Source organism: Podarcis gaigeae, assembly GCF_964106915.1.
Source record: "Podarcis gaigeae genome assembly, chromosome: 14".
NCBI classification, from domain to species: domain Eukaryota; kingdom Metazoa; phylum Chordata; class Lepidosauria; order Squamata; family Lacertidae; genus Podarcis; species Podarcis gaigeae.
Genome location: NC_139690.1, coordinates 25,497,976 through 25,519,481, shown reverse-complemented (window position 1 = coordinate 25,519,481; position 21,506 = coordinate 25,497,976). Strand labels below are relative to the sequence as shown.

The 21,506-nt window shown below is 40.0% G+C and overlaps 1 protein-coding gene across 2 annotated transcripts in view; it reads left to right on the top strand.

Moving 5' to 3' along the window:
• DENND4A (DENN domain containing 4A) overlaps nt 1-21,506 on the top strand; it is a 62,391-nt gene that overhangs the window by 6,346 nt on the left and 34,539 nt on the right. The window contains exons 2-11 of one of the 2 annotated variants that reach the window (XM_083713040.1): nt 3,708-4,033; nt 4,597-4,846; nt 7,172-7,241; nt 11,050-11,219; nt 12,014-12,255; nt 12,985-13,051; nt 15,329-15,387; nt 16,414-16,558; nt 18,078-18,253; nt 20,904-21,004. In XM_083713040.1, the coding sequence (XP_083569166.1) occupies nt 3,726-4,033; nt 4,597-4,846; nt 7,172-7,241; nt 11,050-11,219; nt 12,014-12,255; nt 12,985-13,051; nt 15,329-15,387; nt 16,414-16,558; nt 18,078-18,253; nt 20,904-21,004 (1,588 nt within the window). In that variant the 5' untranslated portion in view covers nt 3,708-3,725. Of the gene's footprint in view, nt 1-3,703; nt 4,034-4,596; nt 4,847-7,171; nt 7,242-11,049; nt 11,220-12,013; nt 12,256-12,984; nt 13,052-15,328; nt 15,388-16,413; nt 16,559-18,077; nt 18,254-20,903; nt 21,005-21,506 lie in introns of both variants that reach the window. The other variant, XM_083713039.1, reaches the window with a different exon arrangement.

The following is a 21,506-nucleotide window of genomic DNA, read 5'->3' as shown; positions in this document are numbered from 1 at the left end:
AACAACAACAACATGTGATTTAAATGTGCATCAGATGTGCTTTAAATGTATGGTGTAGAACTGCTCTGAGTCCCACAGGCAGAACAATTTTATGAAGGTCCTTGGGGTGAATGGGGGGGGGGGGAGTGTCAGTGATGGAGGCAACACCACTCCCTCAGTTCTGCTAGGCTTGTGGCAGCCTGGATGGAAGCTGGGGAACAGCTTTATTCCTTCTGTCCTCCCCTTTTTAAAAGTTTTACTTTCTTAAAAATGTTTATCCCATTGGTTTTTATGGGAGGGGGGCAAATAACTATATGGTTGGAATGCTATTCTTTCTGAAGACCCCAAGGCCTTCTCAGAGTTCATGACATACTCCCTTTCAAACCATGCTGCCATCTGAGCACTGATGATGGTGGAATAACAGTGGCAGACTTTGCTGCCACCATAACAAGCCCTCTGGCATCAGACCTGCCTCTTCACTGGCAGAAGGGCAGGTTTGCAACATCCAACAGCCCATCAGAGGGTAGGACCCAAACCAGTGGATTCAGATTATAAGAACATTCTGACTGGAAGAACTTTCTGATGGCAAGAGCTGTTTGACAGTGGAATGGACTACTTTGGGAGGTGGTGCACTCTTCTTCATTGGAGGTTTTTAAGCAGAGGTTGGATGGCCAACTCATGGATTATTTAAGCTGTGATTCCTGCATTGCAGGGGGTTGGGCTAAATTACCTTTTGGGCCCATTCCAACTTGGAAGTCCTGTGATTTGGGCCCCCTGTCTGGGAGCTTAGGCTTGCTCCCTAAATTCAACAGGACTTATCTGCAAATAAGGGTTCGTCCGCACAGCTAAATGTGACTCCAACTCTACCATTCCATGATTCTATGAAAAGAGGGCATTGATGTAGTGTTTGATTTAAACATATTGCTTCAGTTTTCCAGAAATGAAATCGGAGGTTCTTGAGCAACAATCATATGACATAGCAGGAGGCTGAAATGACCCAATCTTAAGTAGTTTTTGGAACATTGAGTCTTGTAGCTGGAAATGGGGCTTGTAGGATGTTTTGACATTCCACAGGAGAGGAAAGAAAAACATTTATTTTTATCTTTAAAAGTGTAAAAGTGCTAAGATTAGGTAAAACTATAACTTTTCAGAAATGGACTCTATAATAATTGCAAGTTTAGTCAGTAAGAAACTAGCTTAAGTGGGAGACCTCATTAAATTCTGTTTTCAAAACCTGCAATTCACTAATATCCTAGCCTGCCACATCTTTGAGAATTAAAAATTTAGAAGGAGGATTAGCTTGTTTTATAGAGATTGGATGGAGAGGACTGCACTTTTCAGCTTGGGGATGAGTCATCTCTGTTTTCTTTTCTCTGTTCTGCCAGAGTGTCTGGTTGGCTTTATACAACTGGGCAACCTCCATGCATCTGCTTAAAATGGTGAGTGGGAGGGGGAGTCTACTTTTCAGAGGAGTAATTAAATTTCGAGGGAAAGCATTTGAAATTGTATTGATTCATTTCAATTAAAAACAAATCTCTTGACCCTTTTTATACATAAGCTAACACCCGCATTAAGGGTTTGTGTGTGTCTGTGGAAACAGGAAAAATATATCCCTGAGCAGATGCAGGAAGATTTTGTACAAGCGCATCTGCCCTGTTTCAGGCCAGTCTCTCTGTGTTGCTGTGTCCAGAGCCCAAGTATTCTGTTATCTATCTCCACCTAATCAATATAATATTGACACTGATAGATGTGGCATGTGCTCTTATGTTGACAGAAAGTATCTCCTCTTGTGTATCCACATGATCTTTCCTTTAGTGGCCATAAAGTGTGCCATGAATCTATATTGACTTTCCCTTTCAGTACATCAATACTGTACTACAGACTTTAAAAAAAGTCATTCAGTCTCCCAAGGGGACCTTGTGAATCGTAGTTCTGTGCCATGGCTAGGGATCTCTTAAGATAAATCTGTTAGCCAAAGGAAAAATAAGAGCCATAATGTCAATACGTTTATATCCATTGCCTGGATATAAACTGCTGCTGAATTCTGCTATCAGTAACAAATTCTGCAGTTATTTTATGCTTGCACAGAATCTGTATCAAAGTAACAAAAGCTGTCTGTTGGTAAATTGACCATATTATTAGTAGCATGTGGTTTCCTGTTTTAACCTTTAGGATTTCTTAGATTATTACATGGTAGAACACATGTTCTCAGCTGGGTTTGAACTAGAAGGATAATAGACAATAGATAACCCTGATCTAAATTCTACAATAAGCCAAAATGAGTTGCTGCTCTTTGTGGTTAGTGACGTTTCGGAAGTCCAAAAAGGGAAGGAAGTTTCCTGTGATGAGGCAGGATGGATATCTGAGAGACTTCGGCATTGCTCAACTGATAACATGATGAGTGTCTTTTTTAAGGGTTTGTGTCAGGCCGTGTGTCTTCTGTTGTTGGCTTTCAAAAACTTCACCCTTGGGTTTTGCATGCACCCACAGAATGAATCTGAGTGAGCAGGGGGAAAAGAGAAGTTTATACTGGTGCTTGAATAATTTATTGATTCAAGTATGCTTGCCAACAGGTTTAAAAAAAAAGAGGTCTTCTGCAATGTAATAACTATCAGTAAATGCAGAATAAAATCAATCAGACAATAACAATGCCATCACTGAATGGCTGGGATAACAGCTATTAGGCCATTAGAGTACAAAGTGGATAAAATGATGAGTGCATGTTACGCAATATATGTCAATAGTATAAATAAAACATCAAGGCTGCCCTGATAGAGCCATCATAGCCTATCCTGTATACATGCATTTTCTTGTTCTATTTTAGTCACTGTTCATACAGTGCTGCAGGGTTTTGAGGTACCACAAAAGCCTGGCAAACTGTTTAATCAGATCAGATGGTGAGATGAGGGTGTGTACCATGAGTGATAGTGCCTTTCTTGTGCTACTTTCAGCTCTGAAAAATCTACTGCCTATTTCCAGCTCCAGTCTGTCTCCAAGCTGTCTTCACGCACTGGTAATTCGTAGTCTAACCCAGTTCTTTCTCCCTTGGTTCTTCAGAACAGCCTGTTTACCATTTAAAGAATGCTTTGTGTTTGTCCATTATACACTCTGATATTTCCATGAGGAAGACGTTTGTGTTGTTCGCTCTGCTTTTACCCACTGCTCTAAAAAAAGGGGGGGGGACACTGGGCAAGTGACTAAGCTCTGTTGCATCATTTAAGCTGTTAAGAGCAGATGCTTATATAATGCCCTGTAGCTTTAGGAGTGTTTCGTTTCATTGGCCCAAGACACTTGTGATTGTTGAGGATAGGTTTTCATTTGAATTAACATTTAATATACAGAAGGTGTGCTCCCGAAGATGTTGGTGCTGGTAAATATTCCATTCCTTTATTTTGATAAGTAATTCAGTTTATTACAAAGATAACTCACTACCATGGCAAGTGTGTGAGCTTGTGGGCCTCACATCTGTGCAAGGACATTAAACTCAACAAGCTGTTCATAAGCTAGCACATTTGTGCTGACATTATTGAAACTGGAACTTGGGTACGTAAGCCATGTGCTTATTTCATTATAAAGGAGAGAGAAAAATCTGTTTTACGTAGAAGAAAACTTGGCAATGGCATCAGAGAAAAATGTAATGCTTTTCAGTGTACTCTTAAAGGTTGGTGGTTTTCAGAGACCTTTCAGTTTTACCATATCCCACATTTCTTTCATCCCTTGCTAGCCAGATCGTTCTGTGATGGAAGATGGAAGACAGAGGGGCCCGTGTTGCTGACTACTTTGTTGTGGCAGGATTGACTGATATTTCGAAACCACTAGAGGAGGAAATCCACTTCAACGATGCTTGTCACAAGCTTGCAAAGCCAAAAGAGCCAATTACAGATGTGGCGGTGATAATTAAATCTCTGGGGGAGGAAGTGCCTCATGGATACAAATGCATAGATGTTACTCCATCAGGACTGTCAGCAGATCTCAACAATGGCAGCCTTGTGGGACCACAAATATATCTATGCTACAGGAGAGGGAGAAACAAGCCCCCACTTACTGACTTGGGGTGAGTAAACTTTATTAACGTTGCTTTATATATATATATATATATATATATATATATTCAAGTTGCACTACTAAGGAATAGAGCTCATAACGTTTATTTAAAAAACATTGGTCTGTTAGGTTTTGTTTGGAGGCAACAATCCTGATGGATATAGAATCATAGAATTGTAGAATTGTAGAGCTGGCAGTTCAGGGGAGAAACGAGTGGGGTTTACTCTGAGGTGGGGTGCAGGTGGGACTGTGTTGCTGACCTTCCTTCCCAGTGCCATGTGTCACTGCCACTTACCGAGATGTGGAAGTGAAAGAGCAAGGCAGCAGGAGCTTGGCGCACTGCCGGTTCAGTGCAGACACAGTGTCAGAAGCCTTGGATTGGTTCTGCAGTTGCACCTGTGCTGAGCATGTCATTCATGCAACCCAACCCTTGCTGCTTCATGAATGGAGCATAGTTGACTGTGGTCTATTATGGGTAGAGCCTAGCAGGATTCCTTCTCACTCCCCGCAATACTCCTTACCTGTTGTTTCTAAAAACCTGTCCTTGTGTTTTTGGGTATGTCTTCTGTCTAGGGTTTTATATGATGGGAAAGAGAGATTAAAACAGGGTTGTGAAATCATCCAAGCCACTCCGCATGGCCGCCCTGCAAATATCAGCGGTGGGGCTTCATCGCAAAAAGTCTACATCACATTCCGAAGAGCCTTGGAGAACATGACTCAGAATACCTTGGCTGTCACAGACATATGCATAATTATACCAAGTAAAGGAGAAACCCCACCACACACATTCTGCAAGGTTGACAAGAATCTGAACAGCAGTATGGTAAGGTGGACTTCGGGATTTGTAGAAAATACTGTTTAATGGATTTATAATGCTTACAATATAGTTGTTGTTATTATTTAATTTATATACCTCTTAAGGACAAAATAGGCTTTTAAGTGGTTTACAAAGCATAACATTCAGTTACCAGTTGGCATTAAAAAAAACCAGGTTGGAGTAGACATATATATTTCTAATTAATCCTACTCTCCTGTAAGATTCCAGAGGATCTGTGCCAGTTTCTTCTTCATGTCTCAACAATGTCAACTTCTCATGAGCAATCCGTAATCCCTTGAAGGGTTCTCTGCTGTGTTGCAGTGTTATCTGCTCTTTGCCCTATGGACAATGGTATAAATTAAATGCTGCAAGCAGCTTTTTATGAAGTTATCTGTGCAGTCCTAAGGCAAGTACTTAAAAAAAAAAGTAAGAATTGCTTTGCTGGATAGACTAAGACATACCTAGGTGGAATCTACATGCATATAAAAAACACTGTGAAAATGCTTTTTAAAAAAGTGTTTAGAAAAATACATTGAATTTTGCATAGCTCACTGTCGCTATCTACTGTCACATTTGTATATTGCACTTTACAACACATTTAAAGTTTTATTTGCAGCTGTGTAGCTGAGCCCCTAGTTAATTCACCTCCGCCAACCATATACTTCTGGAAGTTCAGTAGGGAGACACAAAACTGCAAAATAGTTTCCCCCTCTTCTTTACTCCCAGCATCTGATAATGAGATGTAGGCTGCCTATGAATATGGAGGCTCAGTTGTTGTTGAATAATATATCGAATAGATTATTTTTGTCACATCAACATGAGTTCTCTTTCTTTAAGCCTTCCTGCTACTCATTATCAAAGTAATAATTGTTGGCATACTCTAAAAAAGTCCCCTCAAGTCCTCTTTGCTGTCACAATGTTAACGAATCCAATCTACTCCACCATCTTCTGATACCTGTTAGTTACACAGAACACTGGGAAAGCACTTCTTGCAGGCCTTCCATATGAATAGTCAATTGCACAAAAAGTATATAAGATACCATTACTTGGTTTTCAGTAGAATATTTTAAATGCAAGTTAAATTGAATGGATTTCTGGTGATAGCATTTGTTCAATAGAAACAGTATGATTCAGGTGCACTGTGGCATGAAAGCCTGTGGTTAATGCACTGCTGTTTTCCATCATTTTTGCTTTTATGTGATCAAATCATTGTCAAGTGATTTGATTTTTTTAAAGCCCCTTTTATTTATTTATTTTGCAAGCCCTTCTCATGTGTATTTAAACTGAATATTCTTATTTATCTCGCTGGGCCATAGTGCTATTTTTGAATGATAAATTGTCGTTATGCCACTTTCTAGGATAAAAGAAAAGGCAGAGAATCATGTGTGTGTTGGAGGGGTAGGAGGAACTATGATATACACAGGGTAGCTTAGAAGACAGTTCTTAAAATGCTTCAAATTATGGACTCAGTTAAAACACATTCCAGAATTCATGGGTATTTGAAGTAGGAATGTATGCTGTTTTCTGAGCAAGCCTCTGGAATAGGGCTTTTACATCTTTCATGATTTTCACTTATGGCACATAATCATTTGTTTTGCAATAAGTAGGAGCTGCGCAAGGTTTTTTTTTATAAACTGAAGTTATCAAAATGCTACTGAAATCAGTGGGAATGAATATTTGCTTCTCATTTCTCTGGTATGAATGCTGTCTGAGCTACTCCAAAACATATACAAAACCTGAGCAAGCTACAAAATCAAGTGTATTTCATTTGTAGTACCCATTATGGCTTATGTAGTGCATGAAAGTACTCATTTTACATTCCAAAAGTGTGATGCAGACATTTGTTGGTAGCCCCCTCTTTTTTATTCTTGTCTTCCTTTGGGTTTACCAATGGTGACAAAAATTATCAGAATACTATAAATTTCTGTTTACCTGACACATTTCCAGCAGCAGAGAGAAGTCGGTACTGTTCAAAAATTATGAAATTGTATGAGATTTTGTGCTAAAAATGAGTCACAGGGTGAAAAATTACAGGTTAAGAGATTCAAGCTTGGTTATAGAATACTTAAACATCAGCATGAATCAAGTGAAAGGGCTTGCCCAGGAAAATAGTTTGTGTTTTTTTTACCTTAAGTTGGGTTCTTTAATCTGACACACAAGAGTGCTTCCATTATTCATTACAATCATTGAATTGATTTTAAAGGAGTATAATTTGACCTTTTACAAGTTGTCTGATCAGGCTTGTTTATCCTTCCCACTTGTGGCATTGTACTCTTGTCTTTCTACATTGTCTAGTCAACTAATTCACCCTGTTCTGCACTTCTCTTGCAGTGGGGCTCAGCAGTATACTTGTGCTATAAGAAGTCTGTGGCAAAAACAAACACCATATCATACAAAGCTGGTAAGTCATCTGTAGGTTTTATTTATTTATAATACAGTAATGCTTATTGGCTGCATATAGTAGACCAATTTTATTTATGGATTAATTCTTTTATGTAAGCTTAGACTGGATTTGCACTGACGTGGGAAAATTCTGTAATATCATGAAGACCAAGAATGTTATATCACTTTGAGAGGCAGGCAGCCTACGGACTATGCATTTAAAGCGCACGTGCGCGCGCGCGCACACACACACACAGAATCCTTGGAATTGTACTTTACCTGAAACAGACCTACAATTTCCATCACCCTTAACAAACTACAGTTCCTAGGATTTAGGGTGTGTATGTTGTGGAGTGTGAGGAAGAAGACATGCTTTAAATGTGTGGTGTGTTCACATTCTCATTTATGACAAACAGGATAAAGACTTGGTTCTGTGGGCCTGGAGCGACTTCGGAGGTTGCTTATTTATTATATTTTTATTCCATTTTCTGGACCATTCTTGACTTCTAAAGTAGCTCATATTAATGACATTTTAAAAAAATGAGAGACAGGACCTGTCATCAAGCTTACAAACTAAACAGATGAGATGCAAACAAAGAGAAGGGAAGGGGAGCAGAAGTAAAAGGCAGAGGAGGGAGGTCCAATTTTCAAGGCCAAAATGAAGTGGTGAGCTATGGAAGCCTTCGTATTCCATGCTGCCTACATTCTTCTTCGCTCATTGGGGAATTTGACTTGCGGTTACTTTTCATGAAAAGCTTTCTCTTCCCCCACTTCTCTGCGTAGCAAACCACTTTTGGAATTAATGGGAGGTCCAGTAATGGTTTTTGATACGGCATAATGGGTGGTCTTTCGTTGCTATGCTTTTGTAAAACAAAATGAGGGGGAATGCACAACTCTGAGCCGCTTTAATTGGGATATTTTGGAAGCACACAGGTATATCTGCCAAGTACAGAGGCTCATCCTCTCTCTGGAGCTTGCCTGGGCAAGCCCAGTTAAAAGGAACGCAGCATCGCTTAGGAGGCTTTTATCCAGTATGCCTTCTATTGAATAAGCAGAATGAAATGTTGAGTTATTTTGATTTAATTGCTGGGAAATTGGATTGCATTGACTGGAGGAGTTGTGAAACCAGTTCAAGTGGCAATGCTGTCTGTAATAGGACCGATGTGGTTCAGCAGATAGAACAGGGGTTGTCACTGTGTTTCCCATGGCACAAGTCCTTCTCAGACCATGTTTTTGTTTTGTTTTTGTTTTTAATTTTCTTTTTTGTTAACTTACCAACTCATATTCTTCTGCATGTCTGCAGAGTCCACCTAGTATGCAGAGGCTACAGATTTCTTTCTGAGAGGCCAAACTTGTAGGAACCCGAGTTCAGTATTAGTAGGAGCAAGTGGGGACTTGCAACAGTCCTCAACCCTAAAAGGAGTGTTCCTATTCAGGACTTTTGGCATTCTGGAAAAGGATCCTCAATGATCCCTTCAGGGCTTGCAGACAGCTAGAAGGAAGAATTCAGGAGCAGAAAGGGAGAAAGGACACCTTTTAATTTCTTCCCATTTGAAAATGTCTCCTCGTGGCTGGCCCTGCCATAGGACAGAGTTCAAAATATACGAATAAGCCACTTCAAAATGATGTATCTATCATACAACACATCTCACAAAATATACAAGTAACTACAAGTTGTTATATGCATCGGAGTCAAACAAAGCATCAAACAAATCAATGAATAGAGAGGAACGCCAAGCAGTCTCTCAAAGGAAGCCGTTTCACAAAAGTCTCAAAGGAAGACATCTCTCTGAAGTCTCAAAAGGACAGTATATCAAGAATAGTTCAACTGTTTCAGAATAAAGTCTTCATCAGCGAATAATGAAATATTCATACTAGTGGGGAATTATGCTAGTGGATCAGTGATCACTGGATAGTGTAGCTGCAACACAGGGGTTTGTGTTTGTTCATAGGGCAGAATTCGACAGCCACCTCAGGTGGCAGATGTTGGTAGGGGCAGGGAATGTGGCAACATGTTGGAGGATTGAGCTTTGGACAGCCCACAGCCAGCCCCATACTCCCTAAGCTAGCCTGCTGGCCTCAGATGTGGTGGAGGATGCTTTGTGTTTGAAGTAATATTGAGCTGCTGGCCTGGTTGGTACATAGAATGGGGGAAAGGGCACCGTTGTGTTTCTTGCCTCAGGCAGCAAAACTTATTGGGTCAACCCTGCTTCTCCTATTGTGTTATGTAGTGCTAAAGGACATAGTCTTAGGACTGCCAGCCAGCCCCAAACATGAGAGTATTAATGCTAATATACCAAAAGAAAATGTTTCCGTTCTTTCCTGCCTCCTTGTAACCTTGTGATACACACCTGCCACCTCACCCCCTTTACTCCAAGCCAAAGATACTATAAGCCAGGGGTCAGTAAACTTTTTTCAGCAGGGGGCCAGTCCACTGTCCCTCAGACCTTGTGGGGGGCCGGACTATATTTTTTTGGGGGGGAATGAACAAATTCCTATGCCCCACAAATAACCCAGAGGTGCATTTTAAATAAAAGGACACATTCTACTCATGTAAAAATATGCTGATTCCTGGACCGTCCGCGGGCCAGATTTAGAAGGCAGTTGGGCTGGATCTGGCCCCCGGGCCTTAGTTTGCCTACCCATGCTATAAGCTATTTGGCAAATTCCCTCTATTTATATTCCTTTCCCTCCCCACCCACCTAACAGACTTGCAACCTTCTGTGTCTCAACTATCCTCTACGTTTTATAAGTCTTGGAAGCCACTGTGTGTTGGCTCCCATCCAGCTGTTTGTTGGTGTTTTTAAAGTATTTTTCTTTTATAAACTAATATTCCTGGGAGCATGAAGAAGCTAATTTATTTATTTATTTATTTATTTAGCTAGCTAGCAGCCCTGTTTTCCTTTCAAATGGATAGGCATTGGACCACCCAAGTTTGGCATTAGAAGAGATGGTGATGATGCAGAAATTATACATGTCAAAACAAGAAACAGTGAAACTGTAGTCCTAAAAGACACAAAAAAATTCCAAATACGAATCAAGCAACATCATTAAAAACTAGATTGCACTCCACAGCCCAAAGCTTTCCTGAATAAAGTGTTTATTTTACATTCTCACTGGATCATTTGATGATGGCTAAGGACGATATTCCTTAATTTGTCAACAAGGTCAGAAATAAATGAGGTATATTGAAATTACCTCAAGCAAAATTTTTTATTGAAAGATATCAACAGTGGATATATGGCAGTTTGACAATATAAGAGCTTTGAATCTTGAGCTTTGAATCTTGATAGATGGCAGTTTGACAATCTTGAGCTTTGAATTTTCCTTATTTGCTCTAATTGGGGCAATTTAAATTTCTGCTGTGTTGCTTGATTTAAAAGATGAAGGGTTTTTAATAATTTTTTGTATATTTTTGGAATGCTCAATATGGTGCTAATGTTCAATTGAGAGCTTAATTCCGTTTTAGACTGATACGTGTAGTTTTTCTTTAATTTTGTGGTGTTGGCCTTCATATTTTTTCAGGAGTATGGTTAAACTGGATCTCATGTGACTTGGAAGTAAATACCATAGAATTAAATGGTCTTATTCCCAAGTAGATGTGTGTAGGATTGTGCCCTTAGCTGGAAGTAAGACCTGTTTAATTCAGACTTGTTTGTGAGTAGGCATGCAAAGGATTGCATTTGTTGTGTAGGGAAGCATAGAAGTTGGGAAAATAAACTCTTAGCATGCTTCTTAATAGTTCGGTGTGTTACATAAGGAATGGTTTTTCTAGTATGCTCAGTGGAGTTCAGGTCTATCAGTAATATAAAAAATTGTTTCTCCAGGTCTAATATGCAGATATCCAGAAGACGACTACGATTCATTTCCCTTACCGGAATCAGTACCTCTTTTTTGCCTCCCAATGGGGGCAACAATTGAATGTTGGCCGTCTAATAGCAAGTATCCCCTCCCAGTGTTTTCTACATTTGTACTAACTGGAGCTTCAGCTGAAAAGGTAAGGATAAGTTTGTCAGCAAGTATAATTTTCCAAGTACAGCTTGTTCTTTTATTTTAGTTTGTTGCTGTTGTTCTTTCATTTTTCTGAGTCTGAGGAATTAATCAGAAAATGTTTGAAAGCTTGAAAATTCTTCCTGCAAAGACTTCACATGGTGATTAATGCTAGACTTAAACTGGTTTGATCATTATTCCTTCTCCATGAGGAGCAGTGGAAGCTGTAGTTCTGTGATGGGGAGTTAGGGATCTGACAGAGCAGGGTCAGCTCCAGAACAGAGGAGCCCCAGGCAAAGAGACCTTGGAAAGCCCCCTCCTCTCTTGGTAGAACAGGATGGACTTACCTGGCAACACTGCTGTGTTGGGTGGATGGAGACAAGATTTACATCTCCCATAATGCCTCTCAGCAAAATACTTTGGAGGCATTGAGAGAAATTATAATGGGCACTAGACCTTAAGTGCCATATCTGATGTGGCATTAATGCCCCTCATCATGCCACCTGCCCAGGAACACATTGCGACCCAGCTATTGAGACATACATTTTAAGAAGTTGTTCATTAACCTTAAATTGCTTATAGTGCTGCATGCATGCACAAAACAACTTTTTATTGCACATTTACTTACATTTTTAGTTCTCTGAGTTGCTTAAATTGTTTTCATAATATTTCCAGAAGTGCAGTACATTAAAGTAAAGCTATTTGATAAATGTACATATTCTGGAGTCCTTTGCCTTTGGTCTGAAGCAAACGCATGAAGAACAAGCATGTTCATTAAATCACATATTTTGTTGTTTGCAGGTCTATGGTGCTGCAATACAGTTCTATGAAACCTATTCTGAAGAGAATCTCACAGAAAAGCAGAAATCTCAGTTGGGTTTAGTGGCTACTCCTGATGGGAAGTCTGCTAGCTCCAAAACAGTCCAGACGAATAAATGCATCTGCCTTCTTTCTCACTGGCCATTCTTCGATGCTTTCAAGAAATTTCTTACTTTTCTATATCGTTATTCCATCTCTGGTCCACATGTCCTGCCCATTGAGAAGTAAGTTCTGTAGGATATTTTGTCCATTTCACATCAGTGCTACTGTAGAACAATTTTATTAATTGAGACTGGCCACTGGTCACAGCTGAGAGTGCATTCTGCCTAGCCAGTAGCCAGCTGGGCTCATTGCTAGCTTGAGTCAGACCTTGCACCAAACCTGTTTTAAGTAATCTTAACTATGGATTGATTTAGATATAATGCCAAATCATGGTTTGATGATACAGGAACAAACTTGGAATAAGGAGATACTCCCAACAAGAAACTTCCTGAGTGGGGTGGAGTCACTATGCTTGTTTCTCAGCAGGTGGGTCATTGTTGCTTACTGGGAAGGGGGTGAGCAAGGCAGTGGTAAGGTCAGTGCAGTGCAAATGCACCAGCAGATCCAATCTGGTGCTGCCTGGTGGTGCGTTGCACCCCACCAACCTCTCTGCCACCTCTTCTCTCCGGCTAATCAGTAGTGACCCACCTGCTGGAAAGCTAGCAGAGCTACTTCTGTTCCCAGCAGGTTGCTAAATTGTTCCCCATAGCTTGCCCCTACTCTTTGTGCCTCCATGGAACACACAGGTCATTATGGAAAACTCTGCACTGATTTAAACAAACACAATTGAATAGAGCCTATCTGCTAAAAAATGTTTTAATGCTTTTTGTATGCTGGATGTACACTGGCATCCTGTATTCCGTAAACGGATTAAATTTATTAAGCTGAAATAATTATTTCTTCTTTCACAGGCATATTTCCCACTTTATGCACAAAGTTCCTTTTCCATCCCCTCAGAGGCCAAGAATTTTAGTCCAGGCAAGTGTAAATTTGCCCTTTACTGTCCACATGTTGTTCTAGTTTCAGCAGGTTCATGCATGTATATGCATCACTAGATTACATGAAGGTTTTGTAGGTGATTGTGTAAACTCATTCAGTTGAAAAGCAATGTGCCAGTGACACTATGGGTCAGCGTGTCTTGCTGTTAAGGTTGGTTGTTCAAGCTCATCCAGGGATGGCTGTGGACAGGATTCCTGCACTGCAGGGAGTTGGACTAGATGACCCTTGGGTTTCCTTCCAACTCTACAATTCTATGATTCTCTGAGATGAAAGCTCCATTTTTGGTGTTTGATCTGTGATGGCTCATTCATATATGCAATTCATTGTTGGTTGTTGCAGCCTTTAATGTTTAAGAGATATGTATGACCCATATATATGTATTTTGATATTTGCTTTTTTGTATTTGTATATAATTCTTATTGTTGATAATATTGCACATTCATATATTATGATTGCTAGCCACCCTAGATTTCTTGTGTGCAAAGGCAGAGTATAAATTTAAATAATAATAAGTTGAGAAAATTCTAAACTCAAGCACCCACCTGTGTGCAGCTGTGATGGTACTGCCCTTTCTGTACCAAATAACCTAAACTTCTGAGGGCTGTTTCTTGTGTGTTAAGATCTAGAGAAGGCCCTGCATCCTTTTCTTTGATGCCAGTCAAAATCCTGGTTAAGGGACACAGTGTTGTATTTTCATGTGTAGAGATATTTTCAAAGTGCCAACCCGTGATTTATAGCCACAAGAGCAGCTGTATATTTAAGGAAGCAGACTTTTACAGTGTTTTACCATTATAAAGCATGAACATTCTATTTGTCATTAAATCAATACAATTTTGTCCTTTTGGCATGAAATTTGACATGGTGAATCTACCCGGTGAGAGGGTATCCTCTGGACAATTGGTGGGGAGGCAGCAACAGCGAAGAGTTGCTGAGCTTTTGCAACAATATGCTTTGAATGCATATTGTTTGGCAGTCATTTTTCTTCCCCGCTCAAAAGTTACATATTCCTTTGCCAGCTTAATCCTGTCAAGGGTTCAAGGCTATTGCAGGGGTCTGCCCTTACTGGATTCATTAAAATTGATTATACAGATCTGCCACCACAGTATCTTTGGTCTTGATCCTGGTATTTCATTTGGGATCAAGTGGAACAAATGTGAGGTTTCTATATAGATTGAATTTTGTTGGACATGTGCCAAGTTGTATGTTTATTTATTTTTGTTGTTGGTTTAAGAGATCTACACTTGTTGTATTTGTATGTATGTTTTGGAATACTCAGTAAACAATGATATTCATAATTAAAAAAAAATCTATTGTGTGCTCCAAAATTTAAGAGGTTTCAGTAGGCCATACTTGATGCAATGTAGGAGGTTGGTGTGGTCTGCAGTTTTTCAAAGTGTTCATATCAGCCAGGGTTGGATCAGTTAAAAACTGCAGCATTGTGGGAAGAAGGTAAATCTTCTCCACTGAGTATTTCCTCCATTAAAACCCCACCACCACCAACTAAAGCTGCTTTTATACCTGACAAGAGAAAGTGGATTTACACAGAAGCAAACTTGCAAGCGAGCACAATATGTAAGGCTATAGAATGCATTATTTGGTTACAGAGCCTGAAAGTTAATTTGCTATTTGTTTGCCACTCAATGCATGAGTGTATATGTGAACTCTTAACCCTTCTCTTAAAAGGAGAAGTTTTTCTGTATTATAATTCTGATGCTTTTGTGGGCTTCCTCAGGCGTGTTTTTGAAGAAATCTTTGGGAAGATGATATCTATATTACCGTAAATAATTTAGCTAGCTTGCAAGTAAACAGACCAGTGCTAGGTTAAACTGCTTGAGACTTTGAAGTTGAGCCATAACCTCTTTTTCAATTGAAGCTTTCTTTAAAAATATTAACATTAAGGGTATGCATACTTTAAAACCAGCTTGCTATGGATGGACAACAGTATTAGTTCTGCAAGGGTAATTGATGTTAACTAAAATAGTAGTTAAGACTGTTAGACCTGTCAACAGTGTTTTCCAAATATATGGTGAAGTCTTTAATTTTTGTTTAAATGAAATAAATAGTAGGGATTCCTTCTATGAAGTAATGCCTATTTCCTGTGAATACTGTTACATTTTCATTTATGGTTTAGAACTCCAATACCAGACAGTAATCTGAAATTGCTTCTTTTCTTAAACTTTTCTTTAGTAATGTATTATCTGATGTCTAAAATATCATGTAAATATAAAAATCTACTTTTATGTTATGTTTTTATAGTTGTCGCCTCATGACAGTCTGATTCTTAGTCAGCCCATATCATCACCTCTACCACTGAGGCAAGTAAAAATAACATTTTAAAAGTAATGCATTATCTGAAGGATGGGAAGAGGGGTTGATTGAAAAATTACTGATGGTGAGGCAAGAAGAAGATAGAAATATTTGCAGTAATAGAAATGAGTTTCTTCCCTTGTTTCTGTAACATTTTGCTGAAAAACACTGAAACTTCTTGAATTTTTTTCAAAAATTTAGTTAGAACTAATTCACTAGGAACTATAAACAGCTTGTCCCATCTAGTTTCTGCTGCCCTTCAGTTCATCACAATAACTTTCTCCTGTTGTGTACTGTACTACAATGCATGTATTTAGTTAAAAAGAGAAGAAAGGAAGACTTGTGGCAGTGCCAAATCCAAAACTGCTGCTTTTCTGTATTTTCAGCTCTGTGTTATTCTTACGTTACTTGCAATAGTTATTTAATAGCCACTGTGGTTTTGTGATTAGGGCCAAAGTAACTCTTTTTAACCACCCTTCTTGATGTTTTGAACTACAGCTCCCATCAGCCCCATCCAGCATGGTTAGAGGACAGGGGGGTGGGAGCTGTAATCCACAGCTGTAATCCACAGACTTTGGATAGGCACCATGTTGACTGTCCTTAGTTACAGATAGGTAGCCGTGTTGGTCTGCCATAGTCAAAACAAAAAAAATTCCTTCCAGTAGCACCTTAAAGACCAACTAAGTTAGTTCTTGGTATGAGCTTTCGTGTGCATGCACAGTGTATCTGAAGAAGTGTGCATGCACACGAAAGCTCATACCAAGAACTAACTTAGTTGGTCTTTAAGGTGCTACTGGAAGGATTTTTTTTTGTTTTGACTGTCCTTAGGTTAGGCTGTTGGACTTAAACCACAGGGTCTTGGATTCAAATCCTTTCTGAGCTGCAGGGCTGAATAGTGGCGGACCTTGAGCTAGTAAAATGGTGCTGGCGTATCGTGTTGTTGTAATGACGAAGTAGCACCTAGGAGGAAGGGTAGCATTGTAATCAATAAATAGTATTTATCAGTCAATTTTATTGTCTTCTTTGTCTGATAGCGGTGGAAAGTTTTCTGCTCTTCTGCAGAACCTTGGACCAGAGAATGCAGTAACTCTCCTTGTATTTGCGGTGACAGAGCATAAAATCCTTATCCATTCTTTACGACCATCAGTCCTTACCAGTGTAACAGAAGCACTTGTCTCTGTAAGTAGCATTCGTTTTTATCTAATTAAGTGGCTGTAGGGTGTCTGGTCTTAGGAACTTAATACTTTCCCCAGTATTTATTAGTAACATTCCCTATTTCCTCAAGTGTAAAATGGACTAGTATTTATCTTTGACACAATGACCAGGATCCACAGCTGCATAAAAATGGTTCTGTGGACCCAGGGGCTTTAGACTGTTTTTGCTTGAACACCAGCTGCATGTCAAACCGAGGGGGTGTTTCAAACGCTGTTTATCACACAGCATGAAGGTCAATTGTTCAAAGAAATAAAGTCAAAAATTCCTCTGAGCTAGCACAAGCCCCATGCATAAGGCTTTGTCATCCTTTGGGTCCTGGCCTCTGCTCCGTGCTGGGGGTCATATGTTAAATATTTAGCTTTTTGTCGTGGTGGTGGTGGGTTCTTTTTTTTAACCTTCCAATGATGTTTATGCAGATGGGCTGCTGCGAGTGTTTGCCATCTTCATCTCTGTGTCCCTTTGCTTGCTTCTCACTCAGTTTTAGATTGTTGTAACAATCCTTGGGCACAGTCCTTCAGGAAGTTATACTGTACAAGTTCCATTGAAGTAAATCAGAGTCCTCTCCCATTCATTTCAACAGGGCTTGCACAGGAAAGCTCCCTGAAGGCAGTGGTCCATTAGGGCGAATGGGGCACTGCCCTTCTAACCTCAGTGTGCAGTGATTTGTGTCACATCGGTAAATGTTTTATACACTGCAGTGGGGGAAGGGCCCTGGGAGCTGCTGCCTGTCAATTTAGACAGTGCAGAGCTAGGTAGACTCATTGGTCTGATTCAGTATAAGACCGCTTCCTCTATTCCTGTACCCAGGGCTAGCCAGCTAGCCAGCTAGCCCTGGTGACTATCTAATGCTTATTAGATGGATTTTCCCCAAATTGATTTCTGAACTTTGAATTTTATTGTTATTCATGTTTTTATACTGTATTTTATGCTGCTTCTAGGATTAAGTGTTTTAAATTTGTTGTTAGCCACCCTGAGCCCGGTTTTCTGAACCGGGAAGGGCGGGGTATAAATAAAAAAATATTATTATTTATTATTACTCCTCTCCCCTTCTTATGCATATGAAAGTAAGTAAGAGGGTGGCACTGACTGTCAGCATTCCTCCTACTTAGTCTCAGTGTTGCCTTTGTACAACTCATCAGTGAAGAGGTTGGGGATAGCATGAGAGTTAGTTGGCTGCCTATCATTGGCTCTGGGCTCCACCTACTGTTTGGGCTCCCTGCTTTCCACCCTACCCATCCCAATGTGCCCCAGCATCACTGCTTGGAGGATTGTCCCTTTGTCTGCCTCCTAGTAGTGAGCATTTTAAAGTACAGGAGTTGCTGCATTTTCCCTACAATATTGCACTGACATTAATTGAAATCTGCAGGGAATGTTCATGGTGAAAGTGCTTCATATGAGGAAAATGGTCTGTGATTGTTGTCTTAACTTGAAGCACATCTGTTTGCTTATATACAATGCATACATTCTTTTCTCTTTTTTAAAGATGATATTTCCTTTCCACTGGCCCTGCCCGTACATTCCTCTCTGCCCTCTAGCCCTGGCAGATGTTTTGAGTGCGCCGTGTCCATTCATAGTAGGAATTGACTCAAGATACTTTGATCTCTATGACCCTCCACCAGATGTTAGCTGCGTTGACCTAGATACAAACACCATTTCACAGTAAGCATTGAGAACTTTTCTGTATGATTTTGTAATAGTTCAGGAGAAGGCACAGTGGTGAATTCTTGTTTCCTACCTCATCTAGTTCTGCTTACCAGAAACTGCAAGTCCATTCACATTTGCATCACTTGATTACACAGCACCGGATGACTTGCAGCTGAACTTGTGATCTGATTCCTCTGAAAATCATTGTGTCAGAGGTGATGATCTATGGCATTAAATTTATGATAGCTCATTGAGGCATACAAGTCACACTTAATGGTTATGGTTACCTAGCATGTTTATAGTGCATTTCAAGTGTCTACATGTATTTTATCTCAGGGACCCTTACAATAGCCCAGTAATGTAAACCAACAGTCCCTTCCATCCCTTCATATTGGGACTGAGGCTGGAAGTATAAAGCCATGTATTGAGCTCCACACATTCCAGCTGTTGATTCACCTGTTTTTCCACTATACCAGCTACAATGGTGCTACAGTTATGAAAGAATAAACCTGCAAGTGCAGACTAACCTTGTCACCCTAAGTTTTTCTTCTCATACTTCCTTGCTGTAGAAATCATGCATTAGTAGATCGCACAGACAAATTGGGTACCTCAGCACTTTGCCTTTGCCAGTACATGAAACACATTCTAAGTAATTTGCAAATAGTCTCAGTAATCCTCATAGTACTGTGGAAAGCAGTTAGCTTTCCTAAAAACAATACTTAAAGCTCATGTGAACAAAGGGTGCTTCTTAAAGACCACACAGTCTGAAAGCAGAACTGAGATTAGTTTTCTGCAGTTCTTGGTGGTCTAGACTTTGCAGTCTTCCTTAGCGGGGAAGAGTACAGAGGAAATGTGTTTGTAAAATAAAGGAAACAGATTTCATGGGCAAGTTCCAGTGTTGTTACTAATTTAACTGCTCTCAACTTGCAATTCTCTTGGTTAATCTTGGTAATCTCACTGATGACTTGGGAAGGGGGACCTTGTGCCATCTTTAATCAAGGACATGGAATTAAGCGAGCATTTCTGCATCATTTGTCAAAAGTGAATGTCATATACAGTGGGTACCTTGGTTCTCAAACTTAATCCATTCCGGAAGTCCATTCCAAAACCAAAGTGTTCCAAAACTAAAGCATGCTTTCCCATAGAAAGTAATGCAAAATGGATTAATCTGTTCCACACTTTTAACAACAACCCCTAAAACTGCAATTTAACATGAAGTTTACTACCTAACGAGACTATTGATCCATAAAATGAAAGCAATAAAAAATGTACTGCAGTCACACAATCAATCAGCAGCTGAACTGGTTCTCATGTTAGGTTCTCATGTTAACTGCAGATGATGACCTGGATCAAGCCCAAAGTCCCCACAGTGTGGGGATATGGCCAGCAACTGGTAATTGCAGTGCAGTTTCTTGAGTTCCTTTTATGGCCTCCCCAGAATGGTTTGTGGGGAGCCTGCCTTTCCTTATCCCTGCACCAGTTGTGACATTAATCCACCATCAGTGCCAAAAGCAACTGCTTGCAAACCTTTGCTGGGAGAAAAGTGAACTCTTGCCCCCTGCCTGATCAGTCTGGGAGGGAAGTTCAGTTACTTCCTGGCCCTGTCATCTTAGGTTCATGGCAAAATTTATGTAGCTGTATTGCAAAAAACCCTAATGAGACCAGGCAGAGCATTACTATAAACCAGGTACAGCTAGATAGCCACAGCAGTTGCTTAGAGAAGTATCAAACTAAGCTTCTTTTTGGGCTCCTCTCGCCTATATTAGGCAGGAGCAGGGCTGTTCCTACTCCAGTTCACCACCCACATGAGCTGCCCTCTTCCCAGCCACTGTGATTGGCCAAATTGTGGGGCTAGGAGAAAGGCAACCCAGCTCATTCACAGCCAGCCATCCTGTTCACCACCAAAGCTTCAATGCCCCTGCCTGAGGCACAGCCTAGTCGTTATGCTGTAGTGGTGTCCAAACTTTTTTCAAAGAGGGCCAGATTAGATGAAGTGAAGGGCCATGAGGGCCGACCAAAGGGCCAACCAAAGTTGTTAACCTTTTTTTAAAGGATTGAATAAGATTGAAGTTGTTGACCGCCGGATTTGGCCCCCGAGATAGACTTTGGACATGCCTGCTGTAGAACAATTGCAGTTGTAAAAAGAAGAGTAGGAGTGGTTGTTTAACTTTACTTGTGTCCAAACCCAAATGTTAGTAAGCTGTTATGAGTGTGCCATACAGGTGTCAGGGTATCAGATATTTAGGACTCTCACATGCTTCAAGGAAATACTGAAATGAAACCATCAGCCAAGGCAACAAGGCTGGCAATTGAGAGATGAGAAGCTGAATCAATTAGTATGGAAGCAGAGGACCAGATAAGATTTAAAATATTAATAGAAACAAACAGCATGTTGGGTGCTTCCCACAGAAAGAAGTGAGGGGGAGGGAAGTCATGCTTGCAAGGTTTCCAACAGCAACAGAGGAGAGCAGAAGCTTGAATAATCCGAGTGCAGTGAAGGACACTTTGCCAGATGTCATCTTTTCACAAGCATATTTAAAAATACACTGCCATCTATAAATAAAGATTTCCATACCTAGATAACCATTTATATGTACACTTTTTAGCTGTTGCTTTGTATTTTCAAAATACCATGTTTTGCATAATACCTCTGTTTTTATTCCAGACCAGGAGATAAGAGAAATATTGCATGGAAGATCTTACCAAAGAAACCCTGTAAAAACCTGATGAACACTCTAAATAACTTGTATCAGCAGCTAGCAGAATGTAAGTGGGGAAAATGACACAGAGATTGGCATATGCAGTGGCTTGTTGTAGTCATTCATGCTTTAAGATGGTTAAGCTGTTGTGCTACTTAGCAGGAGTGGACTTCAGGGAATCCAGTGAAAAAGCTGTCTTTGAAGAGGGGAGAAACATATGGTGTTCCTTATTCTATGCAGATGGAACAGATAGTGATTTGGGAAAGGACCATAGCTCAGTTTAGCGCTCAGCCAGCCATCCTTGCCTAGAGGAACCCAGACAAAATCACAATAGGTTTTTCATTATTTTGAAATTTTGCAATGATTTTTGACAAAATTAGACTAAGAGACTTGTGGCATCTTAAATGCTAAACAAATCATTATGCCATAATAAATCTGTTAGTCTTTAAAGTCCCACAAAAGTCTGTTGCAGCACAAACAACAAACAAGGCTACCTCTCTGGAACTTCTGTAAATTACTGTTTAATAGGTTGCATAAATGTTAAGTATTTGAAAAGCTGGGCTTGTTAA